Genomic DNA, 26,582 nt, shown 5'->3' with positions numbered 1-26,582 from the left:
GCACTGTGTAATGTCATGTTAAGTATGATGCCATGGGACCATGGCTCTACTTCCCCCCCCCCCCCGACCCTCCGGCTTCCCTGTTGATTTTGCTTGTTGGAAACTGGCAATGGTGACCACGTAACTGCGGGATGCTCCAACCATCATAAAATACAGTATGTGTGAGTTGCAAGGTGCCTGAATTGCAGTAAAAAAAAACCAAATTGGATACACTGCTAAGACCACAACTTCATGGACCAGTTCTAAGTCTTGTTTCTCACCACTGTCATGACTTAATGGGTACTGAATGAGTGGTTGGTAAGTGCAGGCTAGCTGCAATGGAGAAGTTTAAGGGAGTTGCAGCTCCATTGTAACAAGAAAAAGGAGCTTGGGCAACTTTTCTGAAATGGGAAAAAGTTTTCTTTTTTCATTTATGTCATTCTTGGGGTGGATGCCAAGGTTTTTATTTCCCCCCCCTTTGGGTGTAATACAAAAATAGTAACATGGGATGAAACTTGCATTACTTTTTGTGGGAATGTGTTCTGATCTGCTACTCTATAAATGTTTCAGCCTTCACCCCCATCAGCTTGAGCCAGTTTGCACAAGAAAAGAGCTGGTGGGAGTTGTTCAGAAATTTAGAGAATGCTAGACTGCCTATCCCTAGGGATATCTTTTTTGCTCCAGATCTACTGTTATATTTTGTAATGATTAGATAGGAAGACTTTGATCTTGTATTATACCATGCTGACTAATGAAAAGCCAACAAAATAGCATTTCTCAATTTTCTAATGAGTTGTAAATACTGCCTTGTCAAAGAGTATGTGCTTTTTGCATCATTGTATAATTTGTTTCCTTAGTAGCTGAAGGAGAGCAAACCAAGTTAATGATGTCCTCAGATGACCTTAACCCCTAGTGACTTTGTGAACACAAATGTAATGGTCTTGGTAATAGAATTAGGTTGTTGTGCCATTGTCTTATTTGGGGATATTTTTTCAACTCCGTTTAGCCTATAGCTTTGGGACCTCCTGGCAGTGTCCCATCCAAGCACTCTGTAGTTGATCCTGCTTAGTGTTTTGAAATCAGCTAGAATTGGCTAGGTGTGCAGGAGAATTGTAGTGTGCAGTGGCATGGTAAAAGAACAAAGAGAGAGTGGTGGTCTAGCAACAGGAAAAGATTGCTAGTAAGGTTTTAAGAAAATAAGAAAGCAACTGCTAATCTGAAAAGGGCAGCCAAACCTGTAGGCAGTTCTGGGCAATGGTATCTAGGATCTTGGGAACAAACAAAGCTGAAAGGTTGAAATAGAATTTGCTGGTGTTGGCTATAAAGAGCTGGAAGCAACTCTTAAAGGAGCAAGGTTCATTTTTATTTTGCAAAGCAACCTTTTGTAGTCTGGTTCTCTCAAACTGGTTATTGTGACAGGTTTTCATCCAGTACAAATGAAAGGGACCACCTTGGTGAAAGCTGGCTGCAAAATGTAGAAAAGTGACCAGAAAACAAATTAAAAATAAGGTGTCCCATTCTGGAATTTGTTTTTTAAAATAATTTTGAGAATACATAGCAACTCAGAGGCATGTTAATTGTTTTCTTTGTAAATAGAATGTAAACTTAATGAAAGGGTTTAATCAATAAAAGCTGTTTCATTTGTTTTAAAGGAGTAGATAAATTCTAATGTTGCTTTGAATAACTTTTCTCTCTAAGTTTGGAATAATAAAGAGCCTAATTTTTTTGTAAGATTTTTAGTTCAACATTTAACCACCCGGGTTTATTAGTAGAGTGTAATCTAAGACTACTAGCGTAGGTCTGGGGTGCAGAATTCCAGATGAATTGTTTTTGCTGTCTCAAGGTCATCTGCATTGTTGCAGCCAGATCTGGAATATGATTTCAATCTTGAAAAATTTCATCTCCTTTTTGGGATATTTTTACTTCCAAATAAATATCAATAGGACTGTATTAGTCTAGGCTTGACTTCTACTTTCTCCATCATCAAAAGTGGCTTATCAAGACTAAAGATTAATAAAAAGGAAATGCTTTTAATTGAATCAAAGGTAAAGGTAAAGGTTCCCCCGCACATGTGTGCTAGTCGTTTCCAACTCTAGGGGCTGGTGCTCATCTCTGTTTCAAAGCCAAAGAGCCAGCACTTGTCCGAGGACGTCTCTGTGGTCATGTGGCCGGCATGACTAGATGCCAAAGGCACACGGAACGCTGTTACCTTCCCACCGTAGTGGTCCCTATTTTTCTACTTGCATTTTTACGTGCTTTCGAACTGCTAGGTTGGCAGAAGCTGGGACGAGTAACAGGCGCTCACTCTGTTACGTGGCATTCGGGATTCGACCCGCCAAACTGCCGACTTCTTCATCCCTGGGTGAAGAGTCACATCTTCAGGGCCGTTCAAAATACCTGCAGGACGGGAGCTGTTCAAATCTCTGGAAGAACTTCAGTCCAGAGGGCAGGTGCTGGTACAGAGAAGGCACAATTCCTGAGTCCTGATAAATGGCATTATTTTAATTGAAGGAACTTGGAGCACATGAACCCTGCCAGACCAGACCAGACCAGAATATAATATCGGAGAGAGGTAATCCCTCAAGTTACAGAATAAAATTGTTACAGTGTAATTTAAACCAATTATCTGCAAGCTGCCAAACATATTTAATGAGAGGGGTCTGGCTTCTTATCTTTCTTTGTATATAGATGAACTCCCCTCTCTGCTACTAGACTAGAGGGCATGTGCCATAATGTTCCTAAGCACATTGTTTGTGTAGCATAATAGAGGTTGAACTATCGCACATGTTCTTTTTTAGTGTATACTTTATTTGACCATGTGTCAATATCTTTCCCTCTTCCAGTAGCCACCCCAGCCATTAAGGTAACGTCTGTGCTGATTTCCTTCCTGCTAATGTGGTCTTTAAGAAACCTATAATGTTGAATTTTGTTACTTAGCATCAAGAGGGTGGAAGGATACTCCCTGTAAGATACAGGCCTAAATGATTATAGATAGACAGCCTTGTCTTGGTTTTTTCTCCCCCTATATTTGTTTGCTGGTTAATAACTATAAAAATTGAAATTCAATATATCGAAATGTGGGGGTTAGCAAGATTAGGTGTCTCTTTCAAAGCAGTACAGCCAAACCATCCCTCCCATCTGCAGATCTGGAAGAGAGCCAAGTTTACCTCATGGAGTAAGCTGAACCCCTTGGAAGCATTTCTCTCATACCATTTCCCAAGCTGCATTGTTTGAGGTGCCAGAGCGGGAGTGACCAGACATAGAGGCCTGTGTCTCATTTCATCTGTAATCTGGATAATAATCAGAGCCTTTATTTTTTGGACTCTTAGTTTTGAAAGACAAATGTCCCAACCCTCCTAATCCACGATTTATTTATTTATATTTTAAAATGATGTGCAGAGGTGTATATTGGAGGGAGGAAGGTGTGGCTGGATGGTATTTCCTTTGGCATCTGCTGTCTTGCAGTCTGTTCTGTGTCATTGCCTAGTTAAGGTCAGTTTTGCTCAGTGAAATATGCCTGGGCGGAATTTTTCTCCCCCATTCTTGGCTCCCAGATGTCTCCTTTGGCAAACTAATTTTACTTCTGCTCCTAAAGAAAATATGCTGCTGTTTGAGGATTTAGTAATGCTCCCACAAACAACGTGGGAGATTCTAATGAAAACAAAGGCATCTGGGAGTTGCTGATTGTGTGGGCACAACAGAACTTGTGCTGCCCATTTGTATCTGAAATCTCCTAAAAGCAGCCCTGAGTAGCGAATTTTGTTCAGGAATGGATTACGTAAAACCTACAGTCTGCATCACCCAGCTTTTGCGGGGGCGGGGGGGGGGGCGGGAACAGAAGCTGAGGACTTCACCTGGACTTTGAGTGCTGTGCTGCTGTTTCAAAAGGGGAAGCATCTCTTTATTCCTTGTTTCTGTTTATATCACACCAACACTCATTGGAGGTCAGTTCATTGTATGGCTGATTCACACATCACGGGAAGCGGTCAGCCATGATTTGTGAAAGGCAGTGCTGGCATTTGCACAAGTCAGAGCCAAGTAACTTTTGAGTGTATTTTCTTTTGAAAAAGTCTAAAACCCCATGCTTTTAGTTAGATGTCTACCTACATGCAGCTTGAATTTTGACTACTCTGAATGGGGTCTGGCTCATTGTACTTGTCCTGATCTTTCTCCTATTTCCTCTAGTTCTTTGAATTTTGAATGCAGCTGTATTTCTTTCTGTAGTTTGTGTCTCTAGTTTGTATACAGGCCTGTATTCTCTACTGGATACAGTGCCCAGAGACAATAAGATCATTTTATCTCCAAAATGTGTATCTTGTGGATTTCTAATTATAATATCACCATCAAAGCTGACACAAGCCAGAGCACAGAACAACTCAAAGAAGAAATGCATGGTCGGAAGATGTGGAGAGACCTGGCCCATAGAATCGCCAAGAGTCAGTCATGACTGAATGGATAAAATTATTGTCAGTTATAATATGGGACCTATATCTTGTATACCTTTTTTTGGTATAGTGAACTTAGGGTCTATGAGAGTCTCCAGGGTCTACAATGATTTTTTAAAACCCTGACCTGGTTTCTGGGCACTGCTGATGAAGCATTCTTCCCAACATGTTTTACTGAATGTCTATGGAGAAATGATCTCAAACACAAAATTAACATGATCTCAGACACAAAATTTTCTATATCCCCACTTCAGTCTTAGTCTTGCAGAAAGTTTTTCTTTTTTTAATGAAAGGACTTCAACCAATTAACCCTCTGAGATTTCTCTGAGATTGCATTAAGATATGATTCACAAACGTTTTTACATTTACCATTTTATCTGGAAAAAATGTTAATGGCCCGAGGGGGAAAAATACCTTCCACCTATTTATTCAACCATAGGGTTGTTTAAAAGGTGCATAAACACTAGAAACTGTGTTATTTTATTGGAATTTTTGGAAGCAACGACAGCTAAAAGAGGTGGATTTATTTTTAATGGTGCATCGAAGTGCAGCTTTTCTTCAAATTGCAGCTGAGTGCAACTTGGATGATATCTTGTGAAGCTGCTCAATTTAGTTGATTAGTACCTGACTTTTGTTATGAGAAGGAGGTTTAGCATTTACAGAAATTACTTCAGTTTGAGCAATATTATTGCAGAGTACTATTGAACACAATCAAAGTAAAAGTAAGGAGAACTAATTTCTTTGTAAATTTAAATAGCACAGTGGGGGGAAAACAAACAAACCCAGACCTGTATTGCTTTCCAGTTGCATTGGTTGTTTTGTGTTTATTATGTATGATGAAATGATGGTGTAGTATTCAGTTAACTTTTCTTGGCATTGAAATGGCCTCTGCAAAAATGAGAGATGGGTGTGGGGAACAATTTCTCCTTTGCAGTTCTTCTCATGTCATTTATGGGAACTTGGAGGAATAGAAGCAAGTCCCATCATGCAAGCAGAAATCCAGGCCTCAAATTTTGAATTTTATCTGAAGTAAGAAGCTAACACAACATGGAAAAATGCAGAGTTGGATTGAATTAAGATTTATAATGGGAAACAAATTGCAGGTTTTGGGGACACACAATTGCATATGAATTTATCTTTATAAGAAATAACTTTGGGGAAAATTCTGAGCCGATCCTTCCTAATAAGGGATTATTGTCAAAGATAATACAACATCCAAATAGAATTTAGATAGAGGCCACCTGGAAAAGATGATGGAAAAGAGACATGGATGGGAAAGTTAGAGGAAAACCTGGATCTCTGGTTTCCTCAGTGTAACATACATCTTTCATTTATTATTTATTAAATTTATATAATCATCCATCTCACGAGAACTGACTATGGGCAACACAATAGTCAGTAAAAATGCATATATAAAAAAAAGAGGCTTAAAAATGGAAAAAACAACATTGAAATGGAGATGATGAAAACTAGAAACCCAATAAAAGAATTAATAGAATTAAGCAGATGTGTTTTTGGTCATGGATGCCAACCATACCTGGAAATGCCCTCCAGTACATGATTTCTGAGGGAAAAAGTTCTAGATAATAGAAATTAAACTTAGCTGAAACTTTGGTGATCTGCACATTTAAAGAGGATAGATTCTTGTTAATACTTTGATCGAAGACCACCAAAAGATACTAGGGCATTCTCTACAGTCAGAAATAGATAAAAATATCCTGCAGTGGGCAACCATTATTTATTTCTGTATTGCAACCAAAGAAGCTACTTGACTATTTCCACAAAGACATAGGAATTAAAAACCCTGACTTTAAGCAGCTTAGCTGATATGTATAACCCAATTGTGATTTTATTATTGATATGATGTGTTTTTGTAAAATTTGTAAAGCTTACTGAATATTTGGTGGTGCATGTGCACTAGAAGGGCAGGAAATATATTTTATATAGAATTAAAATAAAAGGTGCTTTTGGAAATAAATGATTTTCCCCCCATTTCATTTCATTTGGTAGCAAAAACAGTGGGCTATATTTCTAATAACTAGCAAGCAGATAGATGAGCATATCCAGAGATCTGTTTTCCTTTTACAGGTGCCTCCATCTTCCTTGGTAGCTCATCTTTCACCAGGAAATATTAGGATAGTCACAATGTTGCAAGAGTTCTTCATTAGTCATTTTGTTCAAAATGCTCATTATATGCTTTATGCTGAGTCCTAGAATTGAGCCTCAGGAAAGGACTGGGAGGAAAAAAGGGCCAATAGATAACTAAAAACAGGAGAGAAATATTTGAAAGGATTTTTATTCAGAATCTTTAAAAGTTTTTTTTTTAAATCTCACTTGTGCACTAATAGAGAACCAGTTATTCAGTGAAAGTTTTAAATGTTTAAGTTAAGATAGGGCAAGATGCATGCTTTCTGTATATCAGGGGACGGGGGTCTTGTGCATGTCAGACATATTCCAACAAAAACATCTCAGAAAAAGGGTTAGCAAGAAGCCTCCAAAGGGGCAGGCAGTGCTGTTAGGCTTATAATAGGAAAGCAGCCAACCAGCTGATGGGAGTGCCAGTGTACAGTGTACAATGGTTTCATTCTAAAAGCTTTTTGTGTGATTGATTTACAGAGCCACTTCAGCAACCACTGAGATGAATGAGGGAACAATAAGAAATGAAGGACTCGCATCTTTCAGTGAAGTGACAAGAGCCAGGGCCTTAGGGGGAAAAAAAAGCTCTTTTTAATCTGGTCTGAGTCTGGCAAACCCAAAGGAGCTGCTGCACACAACTTTCATTTGCAGAATGAAAGGTGTTTTTATAGGAAATATTTTTTTCCAACGCAGCTATTTCAGGGAAAGGGCTGGAGACCCTGGATGTGACAGCCTTGGGCCTCCCTGCCCCACTTGACCGTTTGTAATTTAAAAGCATTCTCTTGAGTTCCAAAAGAGAAATGAAACTGCCATGCTGTAAGTCAAAGTGTCAGACTTTCCTCCTCAAGAATAAAGTGAAGAACAATCGTGATGTTTTTTGTTTATTCATTTCAAGTATATAACAAGAGAGATATTTGCATTGTCTAGGGCTTGGATAAGTGTTTTAATGTCTGTAATGTATTCACTTAGCTGGTTAGCTGAGGACTAGCTCCATCAATCTGGATTTTCTTCCATGAAATGTTTTGTAGCCATTATCTTACGCCCTGGCTGTGAAATACAGCGATGCATTATTAGTGCCAGTTTACATTATCCTTGAATAACAAGGATTGACAACATTTTCTGGCGTCTTTCCCTCATCTTTAAAGCAGTGCCCTGTAATTTGACTCCTTTGAAAAGTACCACCTCTGAAAACAGAAGTAGCCTTTGAAAACGTTATGTCTATTTACATTTTCCCCCTAATTGGAAAATTGACACTTCTTTTGCTTAGTAAATGTCTAGTTTGCCTGTCTTGGAAAAGCTGAAGGAGACTTACAGAATAAAACCATATATCACACTTCCCCAGTCTGATCACACCCAGTTGTGTTTGTGGCTCGAATAGCCATTGGGATAATGAGAATTGTAGTCCAGTACATCAAGAAAGCAGATTTCTACCCAAATCATACTGGTTGAGGATTTTCAAACTGATATCCAATAAATTTGAAGGGCGTCTGGTTGTGGACGGCTCATATAAGCTGTTTTCTGCTAAGAAACTTTAGCAAGAAACTTATATTTTCAAGAGCCTCTTCCTACTGCCACAAGAAGAAGAGTAATTGCTCATTTCTAAGGCTCTGGGCAACAATTAAGTTTTTTATTATTCCTAAGACTGGAGGAACAAGGCTGTAATATTTCTGGAGAGCAGTGTTTATTATGCTCTTGTTTTGCTTGATTGTGGCTTTTAAATCTTTATTTTAGCTCTATTTCCTAAACTCCCGCTTTGGGTTTAGATCTAGCCTCAAGATAGGCTACAAAGAAGTAGCTTCAGGAGCTGCTTTCTTTATTACCATACAGGCTGAGACAAGTACGAAGGGCAAGGAGTGTGGGTAAAAAGATGGTTGTAATTATAAAGGAGTGTGATGATGTGAGCAGATGACTTTGTTGAGGTGCTTGTTTATAATTAATAATTTACTTCTTAGCATATGCCAGATAAGAGAAAACCCTGGGCCACAGGTGTTCTACCCAATTCTGCAGCTGTGCCTTGGGACAGTCTCTGAGTTCACACATTGCCAGAGAGTAGCATGTTTGGATAAGCAAGCATGAACCCATCTACTCCTTTTTCCTCCCAGCTTCCTACCAAGATGGCTTATGGCATTCTGGAGAACAAAAGCCTATACCAGGGGTCAGCAACCTGAAACAGTGAAAGAGCCACTCAGAACTGGTTCCCTCACAAAAGGAAAAACTGGGAGCTGCAAAAAAATGTGTGCGCATGCACGTATATGCGCGCATGCGCAGAACAGGGTTTGACTGAAGAGTGGAGCCAAGGTGAGATATGCACCTACCCTGCATATTTGAATTGATTGGTTGAACTTTTTTAGTCCCACTTTTTTTTTTTTGGACTGCACATGGCAGAGGACTGGGAGCCGCAGGAGATGGCTGAAAGAGCCGCGGGTTGCAGACCTGTGGCCTATACAGTTAAGTGGTATGAGGCAAAAAGAAACTGCTGGAATTTGCCATCAGTGAGATAATTTTTACCAAATGAGTGCAGGTAGGTGCCTCAGCAAATCTGCTACTTGAATAGCCTTTAAGCTTCTATTTTTGTTTCCTTATCCCTGATATATTTTCTCTTCTTCTTTCTTAAAGTGCACATAAACTTTATTTAATATTGGTAGATTGATGTGGGTAAGCTCAAGTTAATAGCCAGTAGGATTTTTTTGGCTGTGTATATGTGCCTGTTTTTAATTATTAGCATTTTATCCTGGTGCAAAAGAGGAGGGAACTCAGAATGTTATTTTCTCAGAATGACATCACAAAACTTGTATTCTACTGAATTAGTTAGTAAAAACCTATTAGCAAATAATACTTCCATTAGTAAAGGAAGTCTGAGGAATGGGTTAGATGCACGCGTCTTATGGAGCTAAGAGTGAAATGGAGGGAGGGAGGGAGGGGAGGACCTATATAGGTCCTTGTTTCTTTGCCAGCAACTTCACTCACCTGTATGCAATTGCTGGTCTCTTGTGCCAACCAGGTGACTAGTCAAAAACACACTGGATATACTATAATCTCAGCATTTTGCTGTTGTGAGACAAGTGGTGCTATTACTTGATAGACTTAGAATCAGTTAAAATAAATAGATTTCAACTTGGAAAAATTGAATCCTTTTGAAGAGACTCAGGTTCCCAATTCATAGAATATAAAGCTTCAGCAGACGTAATATTGAAAATGGCCGTTTATCAGTGCAGGAGAAGATTATTATGGTATTATGGTAGTATTTGATGTTTGCTTTTTAAAAATACTTTAATGATCTTTTAAAAATCTTTGTTGTGCCTATTAAGTTGAACTATTTTGAAAAATGTATCGGTCTAATTGATGTTGGAATCTTGGATAGAAATGCTTTATGAAAAGCCCTTCTGTACGGAAAAATGGGCAGGGCAGAACTCTCTAAGTCAGGACTTTTCAACCTTTTCACCCATTGTAACACTTTTAGGATATGGCAACATCCGAGTACCATCAGTCGCCTAGCAAGGTGTCAAAAACTTGATGACCCAAAAAAAAGGAAAAAAGTGATGAAGTACAGGTAGTCCTCGACTTACAACAGTTCGCTTAGTGACTGTTCACAGTTACAATGGCACTGAAAAAAGCCCCCCCCCAAGCCACAGCCGAGCAAGACACCTGCCTGCCTGCCCGGCGGCGCTGTTCCTCCTGTCCAAGGTTTTCATTGTTGTGAGCATTTCTGTTGAGGATTGGCAGCGGAGGAGGGGGGAGGTGTTTGGTTTTTATTCCCCCCATCTGCTGGGTGGTTGCAGCAGGTTTTGGTCACTTCACATGACCTTGGGACACTGTGACCGTCATAAACATGAATCAGTTGCCAAGCATCTGAATGTAAATTACAAGACCCTGAGGATGCTGCAACATTCCAGCTAGTTGGCGCTTCTGCTGAGCCCTGACAGCCCTGCAGCTCCAGCCATCTCTCGCTCAGGGTTGTGCAGTGCTGCCACTGATTCAGCTCATTCCCCTCCCCCGCTACTTTTATAGGATGGTCACGTACCACCTGCCAGGTGCCAATGTATCACAGATGGTACCCGTACCACTGGTTGAAAAGCACTGCTCTAAGTAAGAGATTTCTCTAAAGCCTCAAAGAAGAATAGCAATAACTGTGCAATGAGCTATGGATGTATTTTCTCCCTAACTCTCCTTTCTGGCTTCCTTTGGCTGAATGATTCTACCATGCACCTGTGCATAACTGCAAGAAACGAGCTGGTATTTTATTGGAGTCTCTTTGAACATATGTCTAAATAACAAGAAAATGTTGCCTGCAGGATGTTTGCAGTCTTTCTTGGTGATGCATACCTTGAAATATGTATGAACGGCTCCAGATACTTCTACATGTTATATTTGGCGCAAGCTTGTGCCATTGAGCCAATAACTCAGCTTTTCTGGGCTGAATGAGAACATGGTGGCTTAGAATGAAATGCAAGCCATCAAGATATTGCAAGCCCCCTAGAAGTGGCTCATCTGATGGCTTAGGGCTCAGTTGCCCTTCTCAGAAATGAAGGTTGGAACAGTTGCTGTCTGGGACCTCTTTCAATTCTCTGGTCCCCAACTTAAAATCTGCAGCAGAAGATCGGATTGACTTCAATGTCTTGCTGGGACTTGAACTAAAAATCAACCACGATCTGGGTGAGAAAATTGCAGGGCATAATTTAGATATATGGATGAACTTCTGCAGAGGAGTTTCCCTCCAAATATGTCATTTCCAATTTCAATTTCCTTTCCCAGAAGCTTGGAGGGGATGGTGAGAAGGTAATTTTCCTCCTGGCTGTGAGCAATATTTTACTTCTCTAGAGTACTGAACTCCTAAGTGGATGCAGGAAACTACTCATTAGATTTAATTCCAGTGGACACAGGAAAGGGCTGTATCTCTTCACAACAGCTTTATTCTGCTGGTGGAGAGAATGAACTCATCAAATAGTCATATTGAGATGATCTGCAAGTTGACCCTATGTTGGGTGTATCTCCCTTTTCAACTGTATCAGATTAACAAAAGGGGATAGCTCATTTTCAGGATTGAATGATCTAAGAAAGCTAGTGTCTTCTATTGAGATTATCTCTTGAAATTGTACATAGCTCAGCATGTGATACGTGAATGTGAGACTAGAACTACTGGATCATTCCCTCAGCCCTTCTAGTCACCATCCCATCTTGCATGGTGGTTCACTAGATATAGCATGGAAGCCCACCAATAGGAGACTAAAACAGACCTCGTCTCCTATAGTTGCTCTCTAAAACTCAAAGGGTACCTCCTTGTGACTTGAACGAGCAACTCAAATTTTGCCTTTGTTTGGATTAGTTTTGTGAGCATTGTGCAGACAAAGCCATAACACGGACAAATTCAAATAGTCAGGTACGAGCATAATTTCCAAAGATTGTGAGCATGGCTTTTAGCAGAAGCAGGCCTTAAAAGAAACAAACTAATCTTCTGTTTAGGTTGTCTAATTCATTTACGCAGTATTGCAAAATCCAGATTTCCTTGGCACAAGTGCATCCAAATTCTGAGATCAGAAAGATAAACTGTGTTGCATACAGAACTCTGGTGCTCGCTTAGAGATAGAGAATCTTTTCAAATTTTCAGGTTTTGGAATTTTAAGAGCATATTGCGGTTGTTCTCACAAAACTTCTATCATGAAATTTACCTGTGCACTAAACTGGCATCACAAGGAGGTATGTTCAATCACAGGATGCCAATTTATTAGAAAACAGCTGGTGAGGTTCTTCCTACCAGTTCATCTAGTGACTAGTCCCTTCACAATGTTTTCTACCACCCCAGATTTCCACTTCTGCTCATGCAAGTAGATGCAGTCCCAAACAAAGCACTGACCTATAGCCACCCACCCACCACTGTTTTTTTTAAAGTGCTTCTGGTATAAATATTTTTGCAAGAAGCTAGCACTTTGCTAACTTCAGGAGACCGAGGAACCCAACGGGCACTAAGGAAGATATATCACATTTTCTACCTTAAAGAGATTTAATAGACTCTGCATCGCCACTGCACCATGAAAAAGACTAGCTTGTTCCAACTGATGGCAAAGAAAAGCATGAACCTGTAAAAGACAGAATTCCTTCGGAGTATGATTAGCTCTGGTAGTATCCCCGGTGGCTTGCCAGTTTTATTGCAAGAACAGTCTTGCTATATTCTGAAATGCTGCTTTTTGGCCAGGACAACCGGACAGAGCAGTGATAGTTTCAGGATTCACTGGCCATTAATGGGGCATTAATCATGCTGCTTTCTGAATTTCCAGCTGCTTTCTGGCTATAGCAGGGGTGTCAAACTCAATTTCATTGAGGGCCGCATCATCATTGCGGTTGCCCTCAGGGGGCTGGGTGGGTGTGGCCTACTGGGTGGGCGTGGCTAAAGTGCGTATGGCCTACTGGGTGGGCATGGCCAGCTCTACATGGTTCGCATCAAGGGTGCCTATGGGGGCTTGGGCAGGAGTGGAACAGATCTGAGGGTCTCTGGCAGGAGGAGGGTCTCTGGGCCAGGGCCAAGGCAGTGGGGGTCGTTCCCTCACTGTTTCCAGGATGGCTTTGCAGGCCACATGAAACCACTTCGCAGGCCGGATCTGGCCCCCGGGCCTTGTGTTTGACATGTCTGGGCTATAGCATTAAAATCAGTAAGTGTCTTTTAAAACTATCTGCGAAATCCCACTGAATTGTTTCCTGTGATAAAAATAGGGAAGCAATAATAGAAATGGAGCAGTTTGCAGTAACATGTGATCATATCTGAAATATCATTTCTTACGATGATCGGGAAGAGAAAAATAGACATCTGGACACTGAAATCTAGGGTTGGCTAGGTTTAAAGATTTTCCTCTGGAAAGAATTGCCTTTAATTCCTTGCAGTTTGGAGATGGCTGAATTGTAGTTCGAATGTTCTTGGTTGATATTTCTTATTGATGGACAAATAATAATAATAATAATAATAATAATAATAATAATAATAATAATAATAATAATAATAATAATAATAATAATGACTCACAATACTACATTTGAGCTATTTTTTTGGCTTTTGAATCTTACAGACTCCCTTTATGTATCAATAAAACTCTGATAACATCAGTGACAGAAATAGGCAAACATTTAGGAAACCTACCAAAGGTTGAATATTTTTTGTATAGAACAGTTTTTGTTTAATTTGGATGGATTGGAGAGGAAAGCTGGTTCTAGGAGGAAGACATGACACTTCCTTAAAACTGGTATTTTATGCCATATTATTAAGATGGCAAGCTAATGAATGAGAGAAGAAGTATACCTTTCCACATGTTCCTTAGCACTTCAGATAAATATACACATGTTGTTATTGTGTACCAAAACTCAACAATCCATCCAGACAAAACTACCCAGGGTTAGATCCATATCTGTAGGGCATTTAAAGGTAGGCTTAACTGATAGTTGCCCCTCAACGATAAAGAAAAATTCAGAAGCTGTTAAATTTTCTGACAAGTAGCTGTCCATGAAAGCTAAAGCCAGTTTAATTAATTCATTTATTTATTCATTAAATTTATTTGCCAGCCATGTCATTTTGAATTTATATAATCTTTGTGACTGATACCACTAAATAGTGATAATTCCCACAGTTAGTTACTGTGGGAAGGAAGGGAAGAGGAAGGAAGTTTGGAGGAGAAGAGAAAATAACAAAACAACTATGAGAGCTTATGGGCTGTTTTGGAGAGATTCCGCCTTAATTAAATTTGCTGTAAGTCTGGCTGAGAATTTGCAGTTTGAAAGGTTGGGCTGTTTTTGTATGAGGTTAGCCTTAATGATGCCTTCCTGGAAGCCATGGGGTTCTTGCTTCTTGGATTTGTTAATTATATGGGGCTTGACAACAGTTCTGTATGTCCTGAGAACAGTAAATCTCTCACCATTTACAAGCAATAAATCCCTGGGAAGCCTAATAGAAGTAGGATACTGGAATGTGAAAGGATGCATAAGGGGAGCACAGACATGTTTCATGATGACAGGGTTGTCAGCAAGCCAAGACTAGAGCATTCTGTCCCTGATACTATCTTGGGTGCATACAAGTCATCTCTCAGTCTCTCCTTTTGTTTGTGAATAAGGTCTTCGGCCAACTATGTTGTCACCTGTCCTAAGAAAAATCATTTTCTCTCTGTGTGCAGTTGGGCAAAAGGAAGAGACTGGAACAGAGATGGAAGCATTCCCATTTTTTTCTCCAGAAAAATGTGCCATGCCCTGGGAGGATGGCAGAACTTTCTAAACGCAAGAGACCAGAAAGGAGAAAAAAGTTGTTTGTATTGCAAACTTCCATTTGTAGTAAATCCAGAGTGTCTCTTTAACGTGAGGGCACTCGTGTAAAACTTAAGAAGGCACATTCTTATATGTTTGCTTTCTTTTCCTTGCTGTGTGTGTGCGCAGCCTTCTGATAAGAATTCAAGAGGCTGGTCTTAATTTACTAAAACCTGTGACAGCCCTTGTGGCCCAAAGTGGAGAAAGGCATAAAACCTGGAAAGGGAATTTTAACTTGGCTTCCTTTAGAGAAAACCGTACCCACAGGAGATAATCAGTGAAAGGTTGATCCTACTCTCTTATGTTAACGTGACCCAAAGCACATAACACAAACATACACAGAAGCAATAGAATCAGAGGAGAACAGAAAGATGCACTGTGATATTTGTTGCAGAGGAAAATGCAGACCCTCCCCATGTTGGTATGTAAAAAGTTCCCATGAGCGTGCTCTGCATGTTTTCCCTATCATGTTTCCCTTATGTTGTTTTGTAGTCATGCCAGCTGAGTTGTCGGTATATAGAGAAATGCAGAATGATCACGCTTGCACTTTGGATGACAAAATTAAATAAGGAAATGACTCTTCGTGGTTTAAGCTTTTGCTTTCTTGCTTTTTTACAGTTCTGTTGATTTGTGACCATGCGTGAATACAGTGAAAGCAAGGAGACATGTGTGACCATCTGTCTCAAATACCTGCTGTTCATCTTCAACTTCTTCTTCTGGGTAAGGAGCCACTATACTGCTAAGCTTGTAAGCCGCCCTGAGTCTTCGGAGAAGGGCGGGATATAAATGGAATTAAAATAAAAAAATAAAATAAAATAAATAAATACTATTTGGGGGTACTGCCCTACATCCGTGCTATAAATCTAGGGTATTTTAGGGGTGTAGGAGTGATTAGGGTTAATTTAATGTAGTGTTCTGGATAGAGTGTTAGATTTGGATTGCAAAGACCACCAGCTCAGCTCATTGTATAAGGCTGTTGCTATTGGGGGGGAAAATGGAAGGAGGGAGTTATGTTTATTGCCTTGAGCCTTTGCAGGAAAGGCAATATATCAGTCTAATTAATGCATGACATCTATCTGCCTTCACTCTGTTTTTAAGAATGACTGAGATAAGGCATTCAGGCAATCATTTGGCTTAGCATCTATGTAGCTTTTCTGCTCAGAGGCTTGTAACTTTCTAAAGCCAACAAGTAATTGATGATTGAAGAAGGTGGCACCTGAAATTTTCATTTGCACAGAAGGGTGGTTTATCCCCTGATCTTAAGTCAGGGGTTTACGGTAAGTCCTTGAACTGGATTTAGGAGTTACTGTCTTTTTTCTCCTTGTTTGAACTGCCTGCTGCATAGTCTGGAAGCCTATCAAAAGAAGTTCATAATGGGATCCTAGATAACACTGAAGAGATAACATATTGGAAGGTCCTTGAAATGCAACAAATACATAGGGTGTTTGTATTCAGGCTATATCATGAATTCTTTCTGTGCTTGTGTGGCTCAGATACTTTTTCCTAAATTGAGCTTCACGGAACATTCATGCCTTTGCTAGAATTACAAAACTCTCAATTTTGATTTTTTTGATTGGATCTTGATAAATTCCTAATCATATAACCCAGAGAAAAGTGAAAGTAAAAAAAATTGCTTAGACTTATTCTAGGGAATTGAAGTCTATAAATCTTAAAGTTGCCAAGGTTAAAAAAAAACTGTGCTACGAGGCCCACGATTTCCAGACACGGTCCAGTGCACATGGCGGATACCAGATTGAAGAACATTGAACTAGGTGGTTCTGGGAAATTTTAATACCAATACCTCTCACTCATCCTGTATGTTTCTTTCTCCCTCTTTAGCTGGCAGGAGGAGCTGTGATGGCAGTCGGCATTTGGACCCTGGCTGAGAAGAGTGACTACATTAGTCTCTTGCAGTCTAATATATACCTGGCAACAGCCTACATTCTGGTGGTGGCAGGTGCTGTTGTCATGATTACTGGCATATTGGGTTGCTGTGCAACCTTTAGGGAACAACGGAGCCTGCTGAAAGTGGTGAGTTTCTCTACACCTGGAACACACAATGGGAAGGGGAATGTGCTTAGTCCAGGGGTCTTCAAATGTGGCCCTTCTATGACTTGTGGACTTCAACTCCCAGAATTCCTCAGCCAGGCACGCTGACTGAAGAATTCTGGGAGTTGAAGTCCACAAGTCATAAAAGGGCCAAGTTTGAAGACCCCTGGCTTAGTCAGATGAAGGCAAGCTAAATTAGAAAAGAAACCCAGATTTGGGGCAGCTTGAAAGAAGAGCTACTGTTTCTAAATATGGAATGACAAAATACAGATCAGTTTTGCTCCAGCAAAATTATTTGGTGGGTAAAACTAACATCTTTTTCTGACATAGAAAAAACAAACGTACAGAGTTGGTTGCTTTGACGTCCTTTTCCTGTACATGTGTTATGATAAAGAGCAGGGTGAGCATGGAGTCTTCCTCAACTTTACAGTGTCCATGCTGGCTGAGGTATTCTGGGAGCTGCTGTCCGAAAGCATTTGGAGGGTGCCAAGTTGGGGGAAAGGTTGTTATAGTTTAAAGATCAAGTCACCCTTGAGGATATTTTTTGAAGTTCTTCTAGTAGCCTCAGAAGATGTTGGTGTTGGACGTGGTTTGCAAGCCAGGCCATTCCACTCTGGTTGCACACAAGAGCTCACTGTGTTGGAAAATTATCCCTGTTTGTTTCTGTTCCCCAAAGCCAAAAATTACAGATTAAAAGTTGGTCCAGTCCTTTAGGTTGTTTTGCCACAGAAAACTAATACTTGTCTTTTGGGGAAGAAAAGAGCTGTTTGTTCCTGCTTTTCCTCCTCTAAGTGGCTGGCTGTGACAGGTCGATTGTCTCCTGATTTGGGGCCAGAAGTTCATTTGGCTTGGCTGGCTTTGGTTTCAGCTGTTTCTGCCAAGTCTGAGCTCAGCTCATATTTTAAGCATCTCTGTGATTAGAATAAAGAGCTGTGCGTTGAACGATAAGATGAATGGATATGATGTTCCACCGTGGTGAGTGAACGTCAAAGGAGAAGTGTGTCTCTTGTGGGCTTAATGATTCAAATCTGGAATCAGATGCCTTGGGAAGAAGGCACAGATTTCAAAATATGTTTTCTTCCTTTCCCTTCTTTACTCCCATTTCCTCTCCTGCCCCCCCCTCCCAGTTGCTGTGTAAGTCACTTATTGCCATTCCAAGAGTGGGGCTGTTATGATCCCTATAAAATGGGTTGGCAACTCTTAACAGCCACAGTGACAATGTTTCGACTTGCATCTTGGTGATATCCGTCATGTTCCTCATATCCTTAAGTTCAAAATAAACTCAAGATTCTGCTGCTGAGAAACTTAAACCTATTGATGGGCATTCTTCCTCCCTTCTACCTCACCTGGTGGAAAAGTTTTCCGTCAGTAATAACATTGATAAATTGTCACCCACATTTAAGCATTTATATTAGTAGGGTGTGATGTTGGTGTTTTTGAGGAGGGAGTTGGCAAAGGTTGGGGTACATTGAGTTTTCTTTTTTTTGTGTGCCTTCAGATTAGTATTGACTCCTGGACTCTGCCTGGACTAATCCCTGCAACTATCTTGGCAAGGTTTTTCGGAAGTAGTTTGCCATTACCTCCTTTCTAGGGCTGAGAGAAAGTGACTGGCCCAAGGTCACCAGCTGGTCTTGTGTCTAAAGCAGAACTAAAACTCTCAGTCTCCTGCTTTCTAGCCTGTTGCCTTATCTACTAACCAAATTAACTCTAGAATCAGTTGCTGTATTTGCTGTTTTTTAAAAAAATACTTGGGACCTATGCAGAAGCCAAGTCTGTTCTTGCAAAAAACAGAATTGAACTTTGCAACTTGCCAGCTTCCTTTTTTAATTCTATGTAAATATTTTTTAAAAATATCAAAAGGAAAACCTAGAACACAGCAAGAAGGCTAGTAAACGGTGGAGAGGTATCTGCAGGTGCCAGATGCAAATCCCAATTCCTACTTTGTCAATTGCTAGATCACAATTGAGAGGGATTAAGAAATTTGTTGTGATTCTATAGATAAGTCTTTCTCCTGCGGGCAGAGGATGATCACAGTTCTAGATCAACATTCTTAGAAGGCATCACATTTGAGATGACTGATGATCTATAGCAGAAACAGCTGTGCCCTGTTTAATTTGGGAACCATTGGCTCTGATCGTCTGTGCATGAAAAGAACAATATAATCTAATTGGCCCGTATTTGTACAACAGAGGAGGAGAACTTGAGGAACACAAGCATGAAAATCAGTTTTCTAGCTCATTGGCGAATTGTTTCCTTTTTAAAGATCTCAGCTGGATGACGTCAGTAACATTACTTATTCTGTTTCCAACAAAAGTGACCTGTGGGTGAAGGCGTGTTTCTGTTCTGTTTTGCAGCTCCTTTTAGTGTGACGTCCAGTCTTGAGTTAGCTAGCTCTCTCTTTGTTTACTTGTGCCTGTGGTATGAAAGGACATCTTGTCCAGCACGCAGATGGTCAGAGGCTTCAACAAACTTTGTGGGATGTGAAGGGCTGAGATCAGCCAAGAGGAGAAAAAAAAGTTTGAGTTTTATTATTTAACTGAATAAATGTGTTTAGCCTTCACTTGTGTTTACTACTAGCATGTATAAATTAAAGGGGGGAACCCCACTCCAAAAAATAAAATTAGCCAGAATAAAATTATTTATTTATTTATTTATTTATTTATTTATTTATTTATTTATTTATTTATTTGATTTATATACCGCCCTTCTCCTGAAGGACTCAGGGCGGTGTACAGGGCAATAAAAATAAGAATACAGGATACAAGATTTAAAGTTAAATGATTGTGCCCAATGTAGTAGGTTAGTTAAAATAATGTTAAAACCCAAACCCATCAGGCCAGGCCGGCTTGTTCGAATAGATAAGTTTTTAGATCACGCCGGAAGGAGCGAAGGTCGGGGGCCATCCGGAGTTCAGCTGGTAAGCGGTTCCAAAGGATTGGTGCACCCACCGAGAATGCTAAGAGGAAATTAGGAAACATCAAAAACAACAACAAAAACCACCAACACAACAGCCTCGTAATATTTTTTTAATGCAGTCCATTAAAAAAAATGCATTACTGACTCTTTAAGTCCACACTTAAGAGTCAGTATAGTGTGACTGTTAAGTTATTGGACTAGGCGTAGGGAGACTGAGGTTCTAGTCTACCCTTAGCCATAATAGCTTATTGGATGACTTTGGGGTGATTGCTCACTTACATCCATTCTGTGAGCTAACCTCACAGAATGGATGTAATGGAGAAAAATGAAAAAATAGATCTACTGTGCTTAGCCATAAAACACCTATGAAATAAAAATATTAAAGTTAATATTGTCATTTAGTACTGGATGAAAAAAATGCTCAAATATTACACACTTTGGGGAGAGGATTGTAGAACAAACACCAAATCAAGACACTTGCTTCCATCAGAATCTTACTTTCTTTTTAAGGGAAGGGAATCTGGAGGTAATTTAAGAGCCAAGGCAGGTTAAAATAGCAGAGGGTAGTTGGAAGCTATGAAGGAGTTGAAGGATAAGTATCAGCAATTTGAATTTTATCCAGGGTCAAGCTGGAAACCACTGGAGCTTTCATTCCCAAAGCCTCCCATTTTCCTTCCACATTCCCAATTCCCACTATATGAGGTTCTTACTGTAATTCAAAAGTATCTAAAGTCTAAAGTCCAGTTACCTCCTTTGGGACAACCATGACCTGGAATCTCCCCAGACAATTTCCCTTTATATTCAGAGTCAACTCAGAGCCAGTGAGAATGTATAGCCCATCAGAAAATTTGGGTTTCTTGGTATGTTGCAAACGCAGGAACAGTATGAACTATTTCAGTGAATACATATTACAGATAGACTTTCCTAAATTGGAAGTCCGTTCTTTTGTAAATTCTTCCTCCCTGCCATTGAGAGGGAGGTGATAGAACAGACTGGCATAGGGAGCAAGGGAGTCATTCCAGAACATAGGATGGAAAGCAAGACGTGTCTTCCGAAGCTATAGACCGAAAGGCAAAAGAATATGCAGGAATGGGAAATGGTCCATCAACTTGGATCCAACTATTTAGATCACGGGTGTCAAACCCGCCATGTCACGTGATGTGTCGCGACGTATCATGACTCTTTGCATTTAGATGTTCATGTGGAGGGAAGAAATATTGTTAGCAGTGGGGAGAATACCTGATAGTGACAGCTTGGTGTGCTTCTAATAGGCCTTGAATGGCCTGGGGAATCCTTGAAAAGGCCCTGAGCAGTTTACAGGTCCTGGAGTAAATGTGAGAGCTCTCTGGTATAGAAGAGAGCCAAAAAGCAATAGGGAGCAGTCATGGGTGATAAGTGTAAATGATCTGAAATGACAAGTCTGTAGAGGCATGAATTGAGTAGGTACACTATGTATGTTTGACGGGATTATTGAGCCTAGCTCCCAAGAATGTCATAAATTGGAGATGTCTAAGCCTGGTGTGCGGGGTGAGACGGTTAGTTTTGTTGCTCTCTCAGCCCTCATTTCAATTATAAATCCTGCAAAAGATTGATGGGAAAATCCTCAAGGCAGTGGGTAATTACTATATGAAGGTAATTAACCTGCTCAGTTGTCCTTCCTTTCAGGCAGAGAAGCAGAAGTTTGACTTCAGAGGGCTACTTCAGCAGCAGCAGCAGCTTATGAGGATTTGAGCGGGAAGCGTGACTAGAGCTACTGTTGTGGCAAATTCCTTGCCACCTGTTGGGCTAGAACTGGTTCCTTGTCTGGATTAACTGGTCCATTGGATTGCAACTTGATATTGAGACTAGAGCAAGTGGTTAGTGGTCTGATCCCCAGGCAGCTGGATTGCCAGAAGATCTGTAGCCATAGCTTTATTTTAGGAATGAGGGGGTACTTTATACGAGGTATGGCAGTTAAACACCCTCCTAATTCCACATTACCAAGCAGAGAGAAGTTAGGTAAGCAGATTAATTGCAAAAAATTGGGAGGTAATAAATATGAAGAAGTTATCTGTATAGCAGCACTATATAACTCCGATCCTCTCTTTCTTCCTCTCTCTTTTAATCTCTAGCTTTATATCCTGGGCCTATTCCTCTTACCCTTTCGAGTCAAGGCCATCTGGTTGCTTGTTCTCTGACTTCTCCATTTGTCGTTTGTTGCTTTTTCTGGTGTGTCTATTGGAGATTTCTACATGCCCAGTTTTAAGCCTCATCAGTGTTAGTGTTAATCTGATTTGAATGTTTTTAGAGATTGCTAAGTAGTTGGATTTTTTTTTATTAAAAAAAGCTTATCTCCTTTATTCTTTTTTAAAGTTCACATCTGATAACTGGGCCCAAAGTGCTTGTCTACATTTTGTTGACTTTTCTGTACTTGTTAGGGGCTACAAGAAGCTCAGCTATTTCAAAATGCTTTCTGCCCTGAGCAATTAAGCATTCCACCATCATCTAACAAGCTTGTGATGAGTTTTTACTGATGTCAGCTGGAGGGGTTGCATTTCAAAACAAGTAGTATTGGCAAGAGGCGTAGGAGTCACAGCTGTGAAAGCGATGGGTAAAGGAACATAATTTAGTGGTAGAGCACATGCTTTTCACACAGAAGGTCTACAGATCAGTCCCCAGATTCTCTTATTAAAAGGATTTTGGCTAGCAGAGCTGGAAACATCTCTAGCCTATTATTTTGGAAACCCATTGCCACACAGTAGAGGAAGGTTTAATGTCAAAAGCCATGATTTAGTTCACTGTGATTTATGGAATAAAGCAAAATGGGTGTAATTATGCAATGTGCTAAACCAAGCAAATCTCATTATGGTGTATTTATACGGCAGTGAAGAGCTGTTTTTGTCTTCCCCCTTAATGTATCAAGAAAGCTATCAAATAATGTATCAGTAAAACTACCTTCTAAGCAAAGTAGATGCTTGTTCCACTTCTTCTGAGTAAGGCGTACTTTGTGCAGCTTGTTCTGAGCATTTCATAAAATAACAAGCTCTGAAAGTCGAAAGCCATTCTTCCACTCCTAGATAGAGCAATTGGCTTGTAACTCCCCCCCCAAAAAAAAAAAATCTGGGGCAACCTCCAAATCCTGTTCCCCTTGGGCAGGAGTACATCATGCCTGCTGCGTGTTCCCTGCCTTGCCATGCCATTGTTTTCAACGTTGGGTAGCTAAGTCTGCCTGCTTTGTCAATAGTGTGTTTTTTATAGGCAAAGTAAATCCCATAGTGTACGATGCTCTGCTTTAACTTCTTTGTTCATTTTGTTTCTTTAGTATTTCATACTGCTGCTCTGCATCTTCCTGCTTGAGATAATTGCTGGAATCCTGGCCTGCGTCTATTACCAGCAGGTAGGTAACATGAGAAAAGTGGGAGATCATTAAACAGGCTACATTTCATTCCCTACAGGTCTTCTCAACACAATGAGTATTTGTCTACAGAGACCTACTCATTCTTGTCTACTGTGAGCCAGCGCTACTGTGACAGTGGTAGTCATGGGGCTTTTTGGACTCTTTCCACAAAACCCTGTAAGCACATCTGCTGTGCATAGAACCTCCTAGGCTACAGATTTGTGCATTGGACTAAAAACCTACAATGAACAAGGGGATTGTCATCTGTGTGTGTCTCAAAAGCCATACTATGATTTGAAGCTGCAGTGCAAACACTTCTTTCATTAACTTTGTTCCAATGCTACAATAGAAATGCATTTGATTATAAACCTTATATATAGGCATTGATGTACAACCATTGGCCCAAGCAAGGCAACTTTTACGATGTAGTAAATTTTAATAAACCAGGAGCATAAAATGTTGCTATAAATGATTTAGAGCAGTTCAGTAATTCACCCATGCACACACCTGGAAAGGTCTTTACCACCAGACCCATTTATTTATTTAAAACATTTATGTAGCTGCCCATCTTATACCAAATTCTGGTAGGCTTCCAATTGAGAATTAAAACAGTATTGATAATAAAACACCATTAAAACCATATTAAAACTATTAAAACCATAAACATTAAAAACAAAAACCTGGCACCAAGTTAAGCTTCTGGCATGCAGTCACCTCATCCTATCCCATAATAACAAGAGCAATAAGACATATACAGCTTCATACTGCTTTATAGTACACTCTAAGCAGTTTACAGAGTCAACATATTGCCCCTAACAGTCTGGGTCCTCATTTTACCAACCTTGGAAAGCTGAGTCACCCTTGAGCCCATCAGAATTGAACTCCTGACACTGGACAGTATATACTGCATTGTAACCACTGCACCACTGGGCAATTTAATATAACATGAAATTGATCTGCAGTGAGTTGGTTTCAAGCCATTTTTCTGAATTGTAAAATTACCATCTAAGGCAGGGGTGTCAAACTGCTGGCCCATGGGCCGGACGCATCATGCAGAAGCCACACCCACCCCATTGCTGGCAATGGCAAAACAGTCCTGATACGTTGCACGATGTCACATGACATTGCGAGTTTGACATGTCTGATCTAAGAGAATACTCTGCTTATTGCATTTGTGTCAGGAATGCAAATATCATAAATTCTGTTTGATTCTACAGTGGTTAACACGTTCTCTTATTACTAACAAAAGGTGATTGTCATTGTAACCTCTCTTGACTGTTCACATAGTCCATACTAAGCCCAGACACCTGAGAAACAGGGAGGAATGAAGATGTGAATGGGTGACACCTAGATCTGTTTTTAAAGTCATAAGTGTCTCATATATTTTGCAATGTCCACATTAAACTGCAAATACATAGAATCCTAGTGATGGATTCTTGTCTATGAAACTCACTTAATTGGAAATGTTAACTAAAACATTTTTAAAAACCTTTATTTTGGTCTGCTTACTACTGACATATTAATTGCTGCTAAACTTCTTGTTGCTGCTCTGTTTTAAGGGACTGTAATGCTTTTATTGTACATTGGTTTTATGATGAAATAATGCAATCATGGGAAGGGAGCCGTCCTTGAAGGGCCATCTACAAATAACAAAAGAAAGAAAAAAGTGCTTGGTAGTTATCTGTTTATTATTGTCCTGATTGATGCATGTTTTCATAATAAATGTATATGCTGATCTAATTAATAGTGGGCTTTTTTGATGTCCCAGAGAGTGAGTTTGCAACAGTTTTACTACTTAAGAAATAAACTAGCTTTAACCTGAATGTGACGGGAACAAAAGACCTGACATGACTATCTTGGTTCACACAACAGGCTAAGTCCTGGTTGCTTGGTGTCTTTGCTTGCATAACAAGCTGTGCCCAAACTAATAAACTATGCTATAGTTTCACATAAGTTAGCGCAATGACCAAGTTTCCTCAGCATGCTAAACCACAAACTGCCCAATTCCATGTTAGCTTTTTCTGGCAAATGTGATGCAATGGGTCAGATCAGGTGGAAAAGCATGGAGGTTTTCTATCTCTAGGTGCTTAATAACTTGGTCATGATTTGACTTGGGGCTGTGAACTGTCACCTTAGCTTCTCATATGACTTAAATATGGATTATTAAAAAATCCTATGATTTATAAGGGATTAGCAGCATTAAAATGTCAGGTGTTGAAAAGATAAGAAAGTTGAATCCTGGTGGAATAAAATACAGTAGTGTTGGAAAGCTTCTTCCTATCCCTTGTGAAGTCTGCCAGTTGCAGAATCTGATCTATGTGAAAGTGGATTGGAAGCTAAAGAAATGCATGGCAAACATTGATGATGGAGACAGGGAAGGGGAAAAGGCATGGCACATTGAGCTCTTTATTCTTTGTGGGCTTTTAGTGATTGTGGGAATCATCTTGGTTTTGTAAGCTTTATTTTCTCTGTCTCTAGTCTTTCTTTGGCAAGCTTCCTGTCCTCTTCTCAAGGAATTGGCCTTTTGTGTTGCTTTTTGTATTTCTTCCCTCGCTGGCACTTTCTTCCAAAATGCCTATAAACTGTGTATGTGTTTACTTTTGCTGCCTCTTTGTCATGCTGCAGTTATTCCCTATCAACCTACAGGTAATCTGCTTTTTTTGCATGGCATGTGTTAATAGAGGGGCTTTTAAAATGTCTAATATTGTTAAGCTGTTCTGTTTTGCATTTTTTCTTGATTATTCTGCTCTAAAACTTCACAACCCTTGGTTTCCAAATAAAAAGGAGATTTGGACATAGCCAAGATGATGGTGCACAGTATTGACCTTCCAGATACCCTCCTTTCCTCAAATGCCTGCATGACAGTGTATTAGTTTAGACAGCAGAGTTGTAGATTGGGCATTTGACTATAGTTAAGTGATCTTGGCTGATAGGGTTAATAAAAATTATGGATCTTGTGCAACTTCTCCCATTAGCAGTGGCTATTAAGAACTATAGTCAAGGCTATTAAGAACTATAGTCAAGGTATAGTCAAGGCTATGGTCTTCCCAGTTGCAATGTATGGCAGTGAAAGCTAGACCATAAGAAAGGCTGAGCGCCAAAGAATTGAGGCCTTTGAACTATGGTGCTGGAGAAGACTCCTGCGAGTCCCTTGGACTGCAAGGCGATCAAATCGGTCAGTCCTAGAGGAGATCAACCCTGACTGCTCTTTGGAAGGCCAGATCCTGACGCTAAAACTCAAATACTTTGGCCACCTAATGAGAAGGAAGGACTCACTGGAGAAGAGCCTAATGCTGGGAAAGATTGAGGGCAATAGAAGAAGGGGACGACAGAGAATGAGGTGGCTGGATGGAGTCACTGAAGCAGTAGGCGTGAGCTTAAATGGACTCCAGAAGATGGTAGAA

At 40.1% G+C, this 26,582-nt stretch overlaps 1 protein-coding gene across 2 annotated transcripts in view; it reads left to right on the top strand.

The window, feature by feature from the left end:
* The window catches only part of CD151 (CD151 molecule (Raph blood group)), a 42,320-nt gene that overhangs the window by 2,774 nt on the left and 12,964 nt on the right, over positions 1 to 26,582 (top strand). For both annotated transcript variants that reach the window (XM_083350678.1, XM_083350679.1), the window contains exons 2-4: positions 15,456 to 15,557; positions 16,677 to 16,868; positions 23,104 to 23,178. In XM_083350678.1, the coding sequence (XP_083206804.1) occupies positions 15,474 to 15,557; positions 16,677 to 16,868; positions 23,104 to 23,178 (351 nt within the window). In that variant the 5' untranslated portion in view covers positions 15,456 to 15,473. The remainder of the gene's footprint in view (positions 1 to 15,455; positions 15,558 to 16,676; positions 16,869 to 23,103; positions 23,179 to 26,582) is intronic.

This window comes from Vipera ursinii, assembly GCF_947247035.1.
Source record: "Vipera ursinii genome assembly, chromosome: 1".
Taxonomy (NCBI): domain Eukaryota; kingdom Metazoa; phylum Chordata; class Lepidosauria; order Squamata; family Viperidae; genus Vipera; species Vipera ursinii.
Note: the sequence above shows the minus strand (reverse complement) of the source record. Positions and strands in the feature narration are given on the sequence as shown.